Raw genomic sequence first — 18063 nt, forward strand, 5'->3', positions numbered from 1 at the left:
CCCTCTAGGCCCACCCATGTTGTTGCAAATGGTAAGATTTCATTCTTTTTTCCATTGTATATATCTACCACACCTTTATCCATTTATCTATTGATCAGCTCTTAGGCTGCTTCCATATCTTGGCAACTGTAAATAATGCTTCAGTGAACATAGAGACATATCTTTTTATTATTATTATTATTAATTTCAGAGAGGAAAGGAGAAGGAGAGATAGAAACATCGGTGACAAAAGAGAATCAGTCATTGGTTGGCTGCCTCCTGCACGCCCCACACTGGGGATCGAGCCAGCAACCCAGGTATGTGTCCTGACCGGGAACTGAAGTATGACCTTCTGGTTCATAGGTCAATGCTCAGCCAGTGCGCCACGTTGGCCTGGCAGCATACATCTTTTTGAATTAGTGTTTTTGTTTTCTTTGGATAAATACCCAGAAGTGCAATTGCTAGATGATATGACTGCTCTATTTTTTCAATTCCATCAACAGTACATGAGGGTTTCCTTTTCTCCACATCCTCACCAACACTTGTCGTTTGTTGATTTATTTTAAAAAATATATATTTTATTGATTTTTTTTACAGAAAGGAAGGGAGAGAGAGAGCTAGAAACATCGATGAGAGAGAAACATCAATCAGCTGCCTCCTGCACACCCCCCACTGGGGATGTGCCCGCAACCAAGGCACTGCCCTTAACTGGAATCGAACCTGGGATCTTTTAGTCCGCAGGCCGGCGTTCTGTCCACTGAGCCAAACTGGTTTCAGCTCGTTTGTTAATTTATTGATGATAGCCATTCTGACAGGTGTGAGATGGGTCTCATTGTAGTTTTTTAAAAAACATGTATTTTATTGATTTCAGGGAGGAAGGGAGAGGGAGAAACATCATTGATGAGAGAATTATCGATCGGCTGCCTGCTGCCCCTCGTTACCTATTAGAGATGGAACCTAAAACCTGGGCATGCACCCTGACCTGGAATCGACTTTCTGGTTCATAGGTCGACGCTCAACCATTGAGCCACATCAGCTGGGCTCAGCTGACAGTTTTGTGGGAGCTCCTCTGTAGGTAACTTCCTGCTTTTAAGATTCTTGTCTTCAGCATTTGGCATTTTAATTATTATGTGTCTTGGTGTGGGCCTCTTTGAGACTCAGCACTTCCTGGCATTGTATGTCTGCTTCCTTTGTCAGGGTAGGGAAGTTTCCCATTATTACTTCTCAAAATAGGTTTTCTTTTCTTTTCCTTTTAAAATCCTCACCAGAGGATATTTTCCCCATTGATTTCTGGAGAGGAGAAGGAAGGGGAGAGACAGAAACATCGATGTGAGACACATCGATTGGTTGCTCCCTCACATGCCCTGACAAGGGCCAGAGATCAAGCCTGCAACCCAGGTATGTGTCCTTGACTGGAACAGAACCTGGGACCCTCAGTCAGCGGACCAACACTCTATCACTGAGCCAAACTGGCTAGGGCTCAAATAGGTTTTCAACCTCCTGCTCCCCTCTGATACCCTGAGGATGCAATGTCTGTATGCCTGAGGCTGCCTGAGAGATCCCTTAAACTACCTTCATTTTTAAAAATTATTTTTAAAAATATATTTTTATTGATTTCAGAGATGAAGGGAGAGAGAGATAGATAGAAACATCAGTGATAAGAGAGGATCACTGATTAGTTGCCTCCTATATGCCCCCTACCAGGGATCAAGCCCGCAACCCGGGCATGTGCCCTTGACCAGAATTGAACCCGGATCCTTCAGTCTGCAGGACAATGCTCTATCCATTGAGCAAAACCAGCTAGGGCACACTAACTTCATTTTAAAAGATTTTTCTCTTTTTGCTGTTCTAATTGGGTATTTTCCACCACCTTTGTCTTCCATTTGCTGACTTGATCCTCTGCTTCATCTAATCTGCTATTGATTCCCCCTAGTGCAGTGATTTTCAAACTTTGAAAAAAAAAAAATAAATATATATATATATATATATATGGTGTAATTTTGATTCACTCACACCAGACGGCTATTGTTTGTGTTGGCTGTTGTTTTCTTTTTACAATCGATGGGAAAAGAGGTCAGTGCCCCTGACTAAATAGTCAGGTATTGCATGTTTTAAAAAATTATTGTGGCCCTGACCCGCTTGGCTCAGTGGATAGAAGGTTGGCCTGTGGACTGAGAGGTCCCAGGATCGATTCCGGTCAAGGGCATGTACCTTGGTTGTGGGCATATCTCCAGTAGGTGTGCAGGAGGCAGCTGATCGATGTTTCTCTGTCATCAATGTTTCTAACTCTCCCTCTCCCTTCCTCTCTGTAAAAAAAATCAATATATATCTTTTAAAATTATTGTGGCACACTGGTTGGTTGATAATTGCTGCTCTAGTGTATTCATTTCAACTGTTACATTCTTCATTCTAATTGGTTCATATTTTCAACCCTCTTTTAATGTTTCCTATCTCTTTGTTAGAATTTCTGAGTTTGTTCTTCCCCTAAGTTTACTGAGCATCCTTATAACCAGTGTTTTGATTGCCTCCATTTCACTTAGTTCTTTTTCTGGAGTTTTGTCCTGCCCTTGCATTTGGGATATTTCTTTGTTGTCTCAGTCTGGCTGCCTCCCTGTGTCCGTTGCTATGCATTACATAGATCTGCCGTGTCTCTGTTCTTGACAGAAGGGCCTTATGCAGTAGGTGTCCGGTGGGCCCAGTGGCGCAGTCTCCTTGGTCACCTGAGCGGATGCTCTGGGCTGACCTGAGTGGGCTGGGTGCGCCCTCCTGTTGTAGCTGGGCCTTGACTGCTGCTGGCATGGCGGTGGTGGAGTAGCCCTTTAGACTGATGGGCTCTGAGGACTGTTTGCAAGTCCAGCAGATGAGCTGTGTGAGGGACGACCCCATGGAGCAGGCGTCACGTTTGCAGGGCATTGGTGTCGTTTGAAGCCAGCCACTGGGTGTGTTGGTTCTGGAGCCTGAGAGGGATGCCAGCACAGGCCACGTTCGGCTGTGGCTCGGGCCAGGCTTTGGGCCATTTGGAGGGATCTGCCAAGTGATCTGCGGTTGGTTGCCGCTGGTGCTGGCCGTAGAGGCACTTGGGAGAGGTTATGCTATGAACGGAGGCCGGCTGCTCGGGCCCCTTTGGAGGGCGTCCCAGTGCGAGCCGAGGACAGCGCCACCTGTCAGGTCTGTGGCTGCTGAGTGGAAGCTGCATTTCCAAGCCCAGCCTGGCTGCCATCTATGCCAGGCTTGCAGCTACCTGACGGGAGTTAAAACTCAAATTGAGACGGATCATGACGTGTGCTGGGATCGGAGCCACTAGGCAATTGCTGTGAGGTGCGCTAGGCTGGCCACTGCTTGTTTGGGATTTAGGGGACTTGGCAAAGTCTACAGCACAAGCCTCAGGGCGGCCATCACTCGTGTGAGGTTGTGGACTCTGCAGCGTGAAGCGAGGCAGACTGCCTGTGTGGGGAAGCCGCTAGCAGCACTCAGGCGGGGTGAGTGAGTTAGTGGGGAAAGGTCTGAGTATTATGGAAGGGGTGGTGGTAGCCAGGTTAACGGAGAACACAGATTTGGTGCCTGCCTGGGCCTGTCAGTGGGTTGGGGAGGCTCAACAAAGAAGCAATGGTGTCTGTGACGCTTCTGTCTCCAGTCGCCCCACTCCCTGCTCCTGGAGTCCTTGCCGGGAATTAACTCAGTTCTCTCCGTAGTCCCTGGGGCTTTCTGAGCTGCTGCCCCTGTGCTGCGGCTCAGTGAGTTGAGCAATGAGTCTGTTCTCAAGCCCTGAAAGAGCAGTGCCTCAGTTTCTAGCAGTCTCTCCCAGAGGCAATCCCTGCTGGTTTCACAACCAGATGCAAAAACACTGGTGCCCGCTAGAGGGGGCACCCAGTTATATCACCAGAGGATATTTTCCCAATGACTTTTAGAAAGTGGAGGAGAGGGAGGGGAGAAACATCAATGTGATAAGAGACACACTGATTGGTTGCCTCCCACACAGGCCGTCACTGAGACCAGGGATAGAACCTGCAATCCAAGTGCGTGCCTTTGACTTCGGTGCATGGGCCAGCGCTCTAACCACTGAGCACACTGGCCGAGGCCCTCTCAATTCTTTTTTAAAATATATTTTATTGGCTTTTTTACAGAGAGGAAAGGAGTGGGATAGAGAGTTAGAAACATCGGTGAGAGAAACATCGATCGGCTGTCTCTTGCACACCTCCTACTGGGGGTGTGCCTGCAACCAAGGCACATGCCCTTGACCGGAATTGAACCTGGGACCTTTCAGTCCGCAGTCCGATGCTCTATCCACTGAGCCAAACCAGTTTCGGCTGCCCTCCCAATCCTTATTGCTACACACAGGGATGGAACCTGCCCATTCCTCAGCTCCACCCTCCGCTCCAGTCTCAGCATGGCTTCTTTATAGTCCTACAGTTTTGTTCAACTGTCTGCAGGTGGTCCTCAAGAATGGCTGTTCTGTAATTTAGTTGTAACTTTGATATGGTCATGGGAGTAGTGTTTTCCTATTCTGCCATATTGATCAGAAGTTTGACCAGTTTTTGCCTCATTCATTTTTTAAAATCCTCATTCAAGGACATTTTCATTGATTTTTGGAGTGAAGGGAGGGAGGAAGCATGGATAGGCTGCCTCTTGCACGTCCCCACTGGGGATCGACTCTGGGACGGACCTTTTGGCACAAGGACAAAGCTCCTACCAGCTGAGCCACACCAGCCAGGGCGTTTTGCCTTTTAAATTGAGGCTGGAGGTGAAGGTGCGTACCTGTGGCCCTTGCCGAGGCGTGGTCTCTGCTGCTCTTGCGCTGACGACGGTGTGGCCGAGTGGCCGAGCGTGGCTCTGCACGCGTAGGCTAGGGTTTCGTTGAGCCCCTCCTCCTGCTGGAAGGTCCTGTTCTTGAAAGTACCCAACAGCTACATCAAGATGCACATGTGTCACATGGGGCAGGGGAAGCTTGTGTGTGTCCTGAGATGCCCTCCCGTGTCCTGGCGCCTGGCACCCACTGCTCCGCACCCTTGGACACCCAGGGATTTGGTAGCGGTGACTCTGGGCTGACTGGAAAAATCCCCTTCCCTCCGCCGACACCTCAGGGCCGTGCCAGCTGCCCAGTGTGGCAGGAGGCCCGGACGATCGTCTCTGGGCTGTGGTGACCGGGCTGGCTGGGCCGTCACTGGGCACGGACCCTCCCGGTGATGTGCAGCCTTCAGATCTCCTCTCCCGAGCAGAGGCCAAGGCTGGCTGATTCCTTCCCTGAACATCGTCAGGGCCCACGTCCCTCTTCAATGGTTGTTTTGAGAACAGTTATTCTTTACGCTCATGACCCCAATCTGACTGCAGGCCACCGGGGGTATGGACAGGTGAGTGAGTCTTGCTCTGCTGCCTACAGGTGAGATTTTTTTTTTTTTTAATAAATATATTTTTATTGATTTTTTTTACAGAGAGGAAGGGTGAGGGATAGAAAGTTAGAAACATCGGTGAGAGAGAAACATCAGTTGCCTCCTGCACAACCCCCACCGGGGATGTGCCCACAACCAAGGTACATGTCCTTGACCAGAATCGAACTTGGGACCCTTCAGTCCACAAGCTGACACTCTATCCACTGAGCCAAACCCATCAGGGCTGTTTTTTGTTTTTAAATATATTTTATTGATTTTTTTACAGAGAGGAATACAGAGTCAGAAACATCGATGATAGAGAAACATCCACCAGCTGCCTCCTGCACACCCCGCACTGGGGTCGTGCCCGCAACCAAGGCACATGCCTTTGACCGGATTTGAACCCGGGACCCTTCAGCCTACGCTCTATCCACTGAGCCAAACCGGTTTCGGCTACAGGCGAGACTTCGGACAGGACCCCAGATGCTCCCAGCTCACTGCTGCTCCGGGAAGCGGGCACAGGTGAGTGAAGGTACAGAGAGGCTCCGCTGATCCAACATGGTGACTCCAATTAGGAAGGACCCGATTCACAGCCACGTTTGCTCGTGGAGACACGGTCAGAAGTTAGACTCCCAGCCCGCCCCACAGCCGGGAGACCAAGGCACCTCTGATTTGGGTTCCATTTATATTTATTTATTTATTTAATCGCCCTGCTATAACCTGGCTTTAGAAAACTAAGCAAAGCCACCACCTGGTCAAAAGAGGTCAGCCGGGGAGTGGCCACCCTCACCGGGGCCTGTGTGACCCGCTGGGTGCGCGGGTCTGCCTGACGGTCCAGGGCCGCGCAGCCCAGCCGGGAGCAGGCTCACGCTGCCCCCGCAGATCACGCTGCTTCTGCACCTACAGAAAGGTTGTGCCTGAAACCCCGTGTCCTGGGGACACAGCCGCCTGTTTCCAGGAGAGAAGGGGAGTGGGCAGCCAGTCCTGCTGCTGTCACCCGGGCCCGTGCCCGCGTCCCCTGCCAGGCGGCACCAGCACCAGACAGCTAGGCTATGCAGTTCCTTTTCACTCTTTTATTTAAATACAAAAGGACATTTCATTTCTTTCCAGTTGGTCTGGAAGGTGGTCTCCTGGGGAAATTGTAATAAAAGAGTCAACTTGAGGTCAGAGGGCAGCAGGACTACTCTTCCCCGAGCACCCGGAGCCTGGCCTGACCCCAAGGGGCCACGCTGGCGCGAGGAGAGCTGCGACCCCCCGGGCTGATGCCTCTCCTGGTGAGACCGGCAGCAGCAGGCTCGGCCCACGCTCTGGTTCAGAAGAGCGGGGCGGGGCGGGGGGTGTGGTGGTGGGGGGAAGATGGGGAGCTGGTGGGGGGTGGGGGGAGACAGTACCGCTCAACCTCCTGGCCCCTGGCCTTTGCCCCAGGGCCTCAGCCACCCTGGGGACCCGAGGGCAGCATCAGCCAGGCAGAAAACAACGGTGCCCCTAGAAAACCAGTGACGCCAGGTCTCAGGCACTGCCCTTTCGGCAGAGACGAGAAAGCCGCCCACCGTGGGCTGCCGGTCACAGCTCACTGCGTGCCGCCTTGGCCACGATCACCAGCTTGGACAGCTCGGCCTTGAACGCCCCAGGCCGGTGGGTCACTGCAAAGTAAGAAACGCACGGTAGTGCCCGTGAGTCTGCCCCGACGCTCTTGGGCCAGCGTAGGGCCCAGTGGGGACTGGCAGAGCGGGGAGCAGTCCCCAAAGCTAAGTGCAGTGGAAGGAAGCCCAGCCCCGAGTCTTACGGGTGAGACAGAAAAACGTGAAGAGGTTGGTGGGCCTTTCCTGAGGGCAGTGGGAGTCCACAGGAGAGTTCAAGGTGGGAAAATCATGGTCCTTTTTGCCACACTGAAAACAAATGGCGGGGGCCAGGCGTATCACCGGCAAACTTGTTCAAGGACCATATGATGCCTTTACAGCAGACACCACCCGCCACACCTAGCCAGACCCTGACTCCCTGTGCGATTCTACTGTGTGCCCTAGGGCTCGGGGTCTGCTCTGTCCTTGGCCTCTGCTCTGAATGGTCCCCATGTCCTCAAGGGCCTGCAATCAGGACTCATCCAGACTCAGGCGCTTCCTCCCTAAAGCACTGCCCATGCGGTCTTCTTCCCGGGGTTTCATGCCTAGTGACATTCATAGCCACATGGGTCTCTTCACCTCATCTTTCCCCTGAAATCCAGGACCCTCAGGGCTTCCCCTCTTGGCTAGCTCCCTGTCCATCATCCTAACCACTCACTGGTCCACCCTTGCTCTGGAACACCAAGCCCCAACTTCAGAGCTCCCACCCCATTCTGTTCAGCATCAGCCCTTGGTGGCAAAAATGGCTCAGAGGATTGGGTGGGTGGGTGGCTTTCAGGAGCTCAGGAGGTCCAATCTTTTGTTAATCATCACCCAAGAGAGAGAGAGGGGAAGACAGACAGACAGAGAGAAAAAGAGAGGGAGAAAAAGAGAGAAAGAGAAAGAGAAAAGAGAGAGAGAGAAAGAGAGAGAGAGAGAGAGAGACTGATTGGTTGCCTCCTACATATGCCCCAACTGGGACCGAGGATGCAACCTGCAACCCAGGTACTTGCCCTTGATCAGGAATCAAACCTGTGACCCTTTGGTGTGCGGGCCAACACTCTACCTACTAAGAACACCGGCCAGGTCCCAATCTTGAAGCTGTTCCTGGTCACAGAGCACAGGACAGCCAGGCCGTATGGAGGTCACAGCGCTCCCATGGACCAGAGCTATCGATCAGGGATTGGCACAGCATGGCCCGCTACTCTTGAGCTAAGGGCATTTAACAAAAATCTCAAGAAATGGCATTTTGTGACATGGGAAAGTGACATGGCATTCACATTTCCAAGTTCATCAAGTATGAAAGTTTTGTTAGAACTTAGCCACATCCGCTCACTGACACGTGGTGTGCCCTTTGCCTGATGGGGCAGGTCGAGCAGTTGCAACAGAGGCCAAGGGTCCCACAAACCTGAAAATATTTACTATGGGCCCTTTACAGGAACAGTTTGCGGATGCCTGGCCTGTAGCCCGGATGTGCCCTGCAACAGTCCTCCCTCACCGCGTGGCCCGATGGCCCTCCTTTGTCACCTCCCCCCCCCCCCCCCCCCCCACCCCCCCCCCCCGTATCTGGGTTCCATGTCCACAATCCACTCTTACACACCTGCTGTTTTGGTCACTTCAAATTCCTCATTTTTCAGGGGAACGTCATTCTCTTTTTCAAACGCAGCTTTAGACTGAAAGGGAAAAGTGGAAACTTCCCTAATCAGGAAAGAACACAGTTTGGTTTGCTTCCCCAAGAGGCACGGACTAAAACCGTGTGTGTTCACCGACGCTTTCTGAGCACAGAAGAGAGCCCAGGAGGAGTGGCTGGGAATCTACTTAAGAGACTGTCAACTGGCTTAAAACTTCGTGCCTTCACTGCAAATCCCAGTAAGAAGGTATTTAATTCAATTTTTTTCTTAATTTATGGAAATGGGACAAGCACAGCAGTCTCTTGAATGTAATTTTTAAAAATTAGAATTGTGCTCTCAAATGAGCTAAAATAGAGTTTTAAAGGGACCCTGGAGAGTCATTAGTTCAAAGTGGGACTGTGATGTGTCACCTTGGAGCAGCCATGCAGTTCCGCCCTGACTCCCGCTAGGCGCCGTGTGAGTCTCTGTGCTGAGATAAAAGCCCATCCCCAGGGGGTTCTTCTCCTGCTGACCTGGGTGGCCCTGACTCAGAACGAGCTGGGCTTCCTGGGACGGCAGAGCCAGCCCTGCCTCCAGCCTGCCTGGCCTCTGGAAACCAGGGCTGCTTGGTCAGTCCCATGGCAGAAGCCAATTCCTGGCAAACAATCTCTACCTGGCTGCCCGGCTCCTAGTGGTTGTGCTGCTTGGTTGCACCTGAACTGGTGGAAGTGGTAGGACATGGTAGGCTCTGCAGGGTGGCTGGCCTCTGGAAAGGGCTGTGGGGTCAGGAGTGCGCAGAAGGCACTGCCCAGCCGTGAACCACAGGTCCTTGGGGCCAAGGGATGTGACACACACACACACACCAGTGACCCACACACCTGCCTCAGGGCCACTGCCACCTTGCTGTCCCTCTTCCTGTCTCAGAGCTGAGCATCCAGGCCTGCCCTCTAGCTTCCTGCTGGCTTTTCCAATGGGGGCTCCGGCAGGAGACTGGCAGGCAGCAGGAGAGTGATGCCGGGTGCCCACTTCCTGTCACACCTGCCTGCTGTCTCTGGAGGTCAGCAGGGTCCTGCTTTGGGCACCACCACTGCCTCTTTCCCTGCGCCCCCAAACCTGGGGTCGGCAGTGTCCCATGTTCTTCCAAGTTTTGCTCACCTCCTCCTCTTGCCTGTCTCCCCAGGGGACACCTCAGGCCACCACCCAAAGTGCACAGCTGATACTCACATAGGCCATGCCGTACTCGATCTCGGCACCCCGCACCTCTGCCTTGAACTGAGTGAAGTACAGGTAGGACTTGCCCTGGGGCCTGCAGAGAAAGGTCAGGCGAGGGATCAGCCCAGGGTCATGTATTTCCAAGCACGGCTGACTGGGAAGTGTGGACGGGGCCTCTCCAGATCATTCCCTTTCCTTTTCCAGAACGTTCTTCTGGCTGGTTACTGACAATCCTCCGTCCCCTTCTGAAGGCAAGCTGTTCTAGGTCAGGGACCCTCATACTCATTCACCAAATGCTTTTTATTGAGTGCCAATGACATCAGGTATTTCATGGGGGCTGCAGCATCCTGGAGGTGAGAAATACAGGAGTGAACTAGGAAGGGGAAGGGGAGGGCTGGCCCAGGCAGAGGAAATGGCTGCTACAAAGAGTCCTCAGAGGGGGCAAGTGTGGGCATTTGATAAGCATGAGGTCTTATGGCCAGAGAGAGAGAGGAGCCAAGGGAGGAGGTCTGGTGCCCTAGCCAGTTTGGCTCAGTGGATAGAGTGTCAGCCGGCAGATTAAAGGGTTCCAGGTTCGATTCTGGTCAAGGGCACGTACCTCAGTTGCAGGCCCGATCCCTGGCCCTGGTCAGGGCATGTGTGGGAGGCAACTGATCGATGTGATCTCTGACATCGATGTTTCTCTCTGTCTCTCTCCCTCTCTAAAAATCAACAGAAAAATATTGGGTGAGGATTAACACACACAAGAAAAGAGGACTGGTGCCAACAAGGGGCTGATGATGACTGCAGTGTGAAGAGCTCCAACGGGCCATGTGTGGAAAGCAGACACAACGAGGTGGGAAATAGAGAAGGGAGCAGGGAGGCCAGGGAGAAGGTGTTCGTGACGGGGGTGTGGAGGGAGGAGATGGCGCGACGGGGGTGTGGAGGGAGGAGATGGCGCGACGGGGGTGTGGAGGGAGGAGATGGCGGGACGGGGGTGTGGAGGGAGGAGATGGCGGGACGGGGGTGTGGAGGGAGGAGATGGCGGGACGGGGGTGTGGAGGGAGGAGATGGCGGGACGGGGGTGTGGAGGGAGGAGATGGCGGGACGGGAGGATGAGGTAGGGATAAAGAGGTGGTATCCAGGGAGTCTCCCAGATTCTCAAAACCTCTGCATGGATGGAGGGTCAGTCCATGTCTGAAGCCTGGAGGCTGGGGCCCATTTAGGCTGGACCTCGGCTGAGCAGGTGTCGGGCTCAGTGAGTAGTGGGCCTGCATGGCCCGGGTCTGTGCACCTGAGGGCTGGTGGTCAGACTCCCTGTGAGAGGCAGCGAGCTGCACACAGTTAATGCAACCCAGTAACGAGCCTTCCCCGTGATGAGGGCGGCCCAGGCTCCTTCCTGTGACACTTCCGAGGCCGGGAGATGTGGCTCAGGCAGGGTGACCTGCTAAGGATGCTGGGCTCCTGGCCCCTGGGGCAGGCAGTGCAATAGAAAGGCACGAATCTTCCCAATAGCTCTCAGTAAGTACCTGCTGCTTGCTTAGCACTGAGACTGGGATGACACTGCAAGTGTGATTAAAACACGCTGTGTCGCCCTGGCTAGGTGGCTCATTGGTTGGAGCATCATCCTGTACACCAAGAAAGGTTGTAGATTCAATTCCCGATTGGGGCACGTACGGGAGGCAAATGATCAATGTTCCTCTCTCTCTCTCTCTCTCTCTCCTCTAAAAATCAATAAAACATATTATCGGGTGAGGATTAAAAAAGAACGCATTAAGTTGGCCAGTGTTGCTCAGTGGTTGAGCACTGACCCATATGCCAAGAGGTCCCTGGTTCCCGTCCTGGTCAGGGCACATGCCATTAGGGAGCACACAGGAGGCAGCTGACTGATGATACATCAATGTTTCTATCTGTCCCTCTCCTTTCCTCTCTCTAAAAAGCAATAAAAACATTTAAAAATGCATTAAAAAGTGTCGTGTCTTTATTGTGTATGTCCAACTTAAAAATGCGCCACTTCCTTTCATTAATGGCAAGTCCCTGCCCTCCCACTGTGTCCAGCTTGTTGACCTGTCCCATGTGGGTGAAGCCACAGCTTGGACTTCCTGTCGGGCACACAAACGTCTGAGAACTTGGCTCTGCTTGAGGTGACACATTTGAGGCAGAAGAGCCGGGGCCAGAAGGGACATGATTCCATGATGTCCCACCGTCCTCCTCCCCACCCAGGGCTACGGGCTCCCTTTCCTCCATCCCTTCCCTGGCTTACCACTCGCTCAAGCTGGGCACCAGCAGTGGGTGAACAGACATCAGTCCCTGGCAGGGAGACCGAGCCCATGAACCATGGGTGTGACTGGGGGTGACATGGCAGGTGAGCGCTGGGGAGCCTGCCCCGCTCTCTGGCGCTGAGGCTACTGCCGGCCTGCAGCCCCTCAGTCCCCAGAACCTGCTCTTGGCCTGTGTCAGCTTCCCTGGGAGCTCCGCGGTCCCCACCAACAAATGTCTCTCTGGGGGGGGGGCTGCTGACAATAGGGGGTGTGGGGAGGGGCAAGAAGATCCATCAAAATCTCTGCTTTCTGCTCAATTTTGCTGTGAACCTAAAACTGCTCTAAAAAAATGCCTACTAAGAAAAATAAAAACAAAAAGAAGGTAAGACAGTACATTTATGCCCGCTGGCAGAAGCATAACGAAGTCCTCCCTCTGTGCACTCCCTGTGTGCCTCTCCAGGGGTGCAGGGCCCTCCTGGTGTGTCTGCCCCTTTCCCTGCTGCCCAGAGCAGCCTGGGCCCTGCCGGGACCCACAGCTCACCTCCAGATGGTGCAGGTGAAGTGCTGCTGGTCTTCACTGGTGCCCAGGCTCATCTGCCACTTCTGGGGAGAGGAGAAAGACGAGGGTCAGCCCAGACACACAGCCTGGCGAGCGCGGTGCCTCTGAGAGCTGCCCGTCTACGTGCAGCTCTGCAGAGTGAGTGAGCCTTTCCTGGACCCCCCTGGAGCGCGGCTTCCCGGAGCCCCCCCCTCTGCTCAGGGCAGTGAAACTCCCCTACGCGGTACCACAACTGTGGATGCACACCATTATACACTTGACCAAACCCACAAAATGCGCATCAAGAGGAAGCCCTAACGTCAACTATGAACTTGGGGTGACAGTGATGCCAATGTGGGTTCACTACTCTGGTGGGGGCTGCTGACAATAGGGAGCCTGTGCATGTGGGGAGGGGCAAGAAGATACAACAAAATCTCTATTCCTTCTGCTCAGTTTTGCTGTGAACCTAAAACTGCCCTGAAAAATGATGTCTATTAAGGGGGGGGGGGGGGGAAGACAATACATTCATGCCTGCTTGCAGAGGCATAGTCCTCAGAAAAGACACAAGATTTTAATAAGTGTGGATACCTGTAGGATGTGGGCAGGAACTAGGCTAGAAGAAGACACTGTCAATCTTTTATATGTTTTTCTTTTTGAATGATGTGAATGTATTAGCTACTTAAAAATTAAAATTTTAGCCTGGCCAGAGTGGCTCAGTGGTTTAGCATCAACCTATGAACCAGGTGGTCACGGTGTGATTCCGTCAGGGCACAGGCCTGGGCTGCGGCTCAATCCCCAGCGTGGGGTGTGCAAGAGGCAGCCGATCAATGACTCTCTCATCACTGATGTTTCTCTCTCTTTCCCTCTCCCTTCCTATCTGAAATCAGTTAAAGTATATACTGAGTAATCAGATTATTATGATCTCTGAATGCATAATAATCTGGCCACTCAGTGTATATCCTATATAATAAAAAGCTAATATGCAAATCGACCAGGAGTTCGACCAGCAGGCAGGCAGGCCGGCCAACCGCCCATGTCCCCTCCCCCTGGCCAGACTGGCTGGACCCCACCCATGCATGAATTCATGAACCAGGCCCCTAATACATACACACACACACAAACACACACACACTGAGTGGATCATAATAATCTGGCCATTCAGTGTATATTTTAAAAAATTTTAAATTTGAACTGGTTCCAAAACACCCCACTACCTGTGTATTCTACCTTTTACAGCATCTGGAAACCCGGCCAAAAGGAAATGGAAAACGCACTCTTATGTTCCAGGCTGCCTAAGGCACTTATTCCAGAGTTTGTTAGTGAAATGAGTTTACAGTCCCTCCCAAGAGTAATAATGGACTCAGATTACCGGTACTCCCCATTTAACATCAAAGCTTTTTCATTAATGTGAACAAGGCCATCTTTATGTTAATTAAATGGTCACTTCGATGCCTTTTGCCTGGAGCACCCATCTAGGAACAAATTACTAGTTTATACACACTGTATAATTCACCCTTTTAAAGTGTGTAATTCAAGCTGAAACCGGTTTGGCTCAGTGGATAGAGCGTCGGTCTGTGGACTGGAAGGTCCCGGGTTCGATTCTAGTCAAGGGCATGTACAATGGTTGCGGGCACATCCCCGGTAGGGGGTGTGCAGGAGGCAGCTGGTCGATGATTCTCTCTCACCGATGTTTCTAGCTATCTATCCCTCTCCCTTCCTCTCTGTGAAAAATCAATAAAATATATTAAAAATAAAATAAAATAAAGTGTGTAATTCAAAAAGCAGATCCAAGATGGCGGTGTTCGTGGACAGAGCTCGTCCCTCCAAAGAGCACATGAAATACTTAGTGCACTTCCTCCCGAGAGACAACTATGAGCCAATTATACAGCTTCTGCACAAGGTATAGAAACCACACAGAGAAGGCTGAGAAAGCTCTCTGAAAGCTGAGAAGCCCAGAACCAGAGGAACCAGTGAGTGCCATCCTATATAATAAAAGGGTAATATGCAAATTGAGATTCTCAAAACCTCACGGCAGAACAGACCACTGAACTAGTCACTTTGAGGCATACTGCCTACCTCTTGGTCCCTTTCCTCAGCTGGCAGGCTCCCATCACCTGATAGCCACCCTCAGTGGGGGCAGGGCCAGCAAGTGAGGGGTGGAGGGGGGGACAGCCAACCTCTCATCCCCCCTCCCCTGCACCTATCACCTGATGAGGTGGGTGGGGTTGGGGGAGGGGGCGGGGCCGGCTTCAGGCAGCTGGGGAAGATGGCCCTGATCCAGGCCAGGCCTAGGACTGTACCGAGCACAATTTCATGCACCGGGCCTCTAGTTATTTATGTTTCCCCTCTCCATCCAGGTTCTCTGGCCAAACTGTAGGGTGTTGTAGCAGGTTCTCAGCCAGTTCCAGCTAGCTCCAGCAGGAAGAGGGTGCCATAGCATGCATACAGGGGCCCCTTCACCCTGAGACTGACCAGCAGGTATAACAGGGTGTCCCACTGGGCTGTGTATGCACGTGGAGCACCCTCCCCTGGTGAAAGTGCAAAGCTAGCAAAATATTGTAGTACCTGCCTATAGGGCTACCCTGGCCAGCGAAAAGTACAGATAGTGAAACACTACTGTGTGCTCACACGGGGCTTCTCCTCCCAATGAAAATTCAGAGTTAGCAAAATGTTGTGGTACCCACACAGGAGTGCCCTTTGCGGAGTGAGTGGGGAACTGCTGTGTACGTGGGTGTGCCCCACCCAGAGAAGGTGCAGAACTAGCAATGTGCGGCTGCGTACTCACACAAGGCTGCCTCATGAGGATGTGGTATGTATACATGATGGAATATTACTCAGCACTAAAAAGGAATGAAATCTTGCCACTTGCAACAATAAGGATGGACCTAGAGTATAATTGTGTTAAGTGAAATAAGTCAGAAAGAGAAAGACAAATACCATATAGTTTCCTTATATGTGCAATCTAAAAAAAAAAAAAAAAACAGAAACAGACCCATTGACATAGAGAACGAGCTGATGGTTACCAAAGAGGAGGGGACGGGGAAAAAAGGAAGTCTGGATATGGTGGGGCTGCTCCTTTGCTCTCTCAGAAGCAAAATCCAGGTGAAGGCCAGACCGTAGTCCCATTGGAGTTTGGGGTCTTCTTCCGAAACTCTACTGGTGGTGGCAGCATCAGTTCTTTGTGATTGTAGGACTGAAGCCCTTGTGTCCTTGCTTCCAGCAGAGGCCGCTCTCACAGTCTAAAGCAGCGGTCGCTGACCAGTGGTTCTCGGAGCACTGGTGGTCCGCGAGGTCCGAAAGGTTGGCGACCGCTGGTCTAAAGGCCACTGGCACCTCTTGTGCAATGCGCCCTTCTGGTGCTTAGAATCTATTTCACTTCCTCTTTTGCCATCAGATGGAGAAAATGGCCAGCAAGGAAAGGGGGACCTCAGGCCTACATTGTGAGGCACTGAATTCTGACAACAAATTGCGCCTGGAAGACGAAAGGCCAGACTGCCTGACACCTTGATTTTAGCTTATGAAGCACCCATCTGAGCCCTAGCACTTCTGACCTCCAGAACTGAGGGATGATGAACGGGGGCTGTTTTAAGCTGATAAGTTTATGGTGACTTGTTAGTCAGCACAGAAAACAAATGCAACACCTCTAATAGAGCCTCCTGGGAATGGCAGATTCACAGCTCATTCCCTCCTGCCCGGCATCCGTTCACTCTGTGGAACTACCTCACTATTAACATGAGCACTCTCGCATTTATTGGTTACGAAGAATTCAATGAGTGTAAGTTAACCCACCCATGACAACCTCATTATCCTGGGAGAACATCTCTGTATGAAAACAGATACCATCACACTAAATTACATGGAATTTTGTACAACTCACCTCATTGGTCCCTCCTTGAGAAGCATAGGTGAATACACAAGTATATTTGTCCTAGAAAATGGAATGGAAAGAAGGCTTGGTAGGATGTAATCCTTAGTTCTTAAGGGGCAGGATCTTGGGATGTCTAAGAAGATCCTGCTTTTGAAAATCTACACTAAAGGAGAAGGAGGCAGAGGCAGATAGCGCTGGTGAGTGTCCCCGGAAGCCAGCCCCGCAAGGCCTCCTGGTAACTTGACAACCCAGAATTCCCCTTCCTGCCTCCCTACTAGTGAGCGCCTGGGTCAGGACAAACAGCCCCTGCGGCTTATTGGGAGTAAAGAACGGGAAGGAGGTGGCCACACCCCCTCTAACACCCACCCCTCTAGCAGCTGGGGCTCTGGGACACCCGCAGGCCCCCTTTGGAAGCTGAAACACCTGGGACCCGTATCTGCGCTGCTGTGGTTCTTGGACAGGTGCAAACCTCTCTGAGCCTCTGTTCCTTCATCGGCAAAATAGGCCTAACATAAAAAGCAATCGGCACAGTACCAGGCTGTAGATTAGCATTCAACAAACAGCTGCAATCGATACTATCTCAGACATGAAGGAGGATGAAAGGGGCAGCGACTTCTCCAACAAGTTGGGGACAAAGCCGGGAGTCTCAGGAAAGGAGGACCTGGCCTCACACTTCAGTGACACGAAAGATGGGGGACCTTGTGCAATGGCAGGAAGAGCAACGTCTGTGCACTTCCGAGTCATATCTGCAAGGGGACCGACCTTCTGTGGGACCTGGAGCCGCGTCCCCAAAGGCTCCAGCTCCCCTCTCCCCACCTGTGTCCGCCCCGCCTCCAATGGCGGGGAACTCGCCTGGATCTGGGGGACAGGGCTGCTGGGCATGTGAGAGGCGGCAGGGACTGAGCACAGTGACCCAGCTCCCTCAAAGTTCCAGCCCCCCAAGTTCGCACTCACACTGAGGCCCCACCCCCGAAGTCTGAGCCAAAGTCAAGCAGCAACCCCTTCCCAAATCCCGTCCCCCGCGCGGGCACTTCGCTCGGCGGCGGCAGTTACCCCAGGGCCCACGTTCTGGGAGAAGGTGTGTACGACGCCGCCGGGCCGCACGTCAAACGCCACCGTCGTGGGCTCGGACACCGCCTCTGCCGGCCTCAGCGCCACGGCCGCCAGGAGCAGCGCAGCCCACAAGCTCGCACCGCCGCCGCCGTTCCTCCTTCCGCTGGGCGCCGCCATCTTGAGATCGGGCCGGCAGGGCCTGGACGTCGGACGGGGCGCGGCGAGGGACACGTTGGGCGTCCCCCAGGGGCCACGTCAGCGGCGGCGCGATCACGTGACCGGGAGCGCCGGCCCGCTCTGGCCGCCATCTTGGGGCGGGGTTTGGGAGTGCGGGGAGCGTCCGCGGTGAGTGGTCTCGGTTCCGTTGTCTCTGACCAAACTCAGCTCTTCCAGTTGGTGAATGTACAAGGAATGAGGGAAAGAAAAGAGCCACTAAAATTTAAACGAATGAACGTGAACTGTGTGAGAGCAATGGAAGGTGACAGCTGGGAAAATACCTCATAATTGTGGCAGCCAAGATCCTAAAAATTGGTGGTGGAAAGTTATGAGAAGCAGGATATTTGCATAATCTTAAAGTATTTCCCCGCGAGATACTTGTT

At 52.5% G+C, this 18063-nt stretch overlaps 1 protein-coding gene across 2 annotated transcripts; it reads right to left on the bottom strand.

The window, feature by feature from the left end:
* Positions 1-1234: 1234 nt before the first annotated feature.
* MYDGF (myeloid derived growth factor) lies at positions 1235-17689 on the bottom strand. 2 transcript variants are annotated; one of them, XM_036459974.2, is made up of 6 exons: positions 17465-17689; positions 16421-16471; positions 12547-12608; positions 9778-9859; positions 8544-8616; positions 1235-1269 (listed from the first exon to the last, which is right to left on the bottom strand). In XM_036459974.2, the coding sequence occupies exons 1-6, from the start codon at positions 17639-17641 to the stop codon at positions 1241-1243; spliced, it is 474 nt and encodes a 157-aa protein (XP_036315867.1). In that variant the 5' UTR covers positions 17642-17689; the 3' UTR covers positions 1235-1240. The 2 variants fall into 2 exon arrangements, with proteins under 2 accessions (XP_036315867.1, XP_036315866.1); XM_036459973.2 differs by lacking the exon at positions 1235-1269 and adding an exon at positions 6404-6988 and having other exon boundaries at positions 17465-17686.
* Between the last annotated feature and the right edge of the window lie 374 nt (positions 17690-18063).

This window comes from Pipistrellus kuhlii, unplaced genomic scaffold, assembly GCF_014108245.1.
Source record: "Pipistrellus kuhlii isolate mPipKuh1 unplaced genomic scaffold, mPipKuh1.p scaffold_m20_p_30, whole genome shotgun sequence".
NCBI lineage: Eukaryota > Metazoa > Chordata > Mammalia > Chiroptera > Vespertilionidae > Pipistrellus > Pipistrellus kuhlii.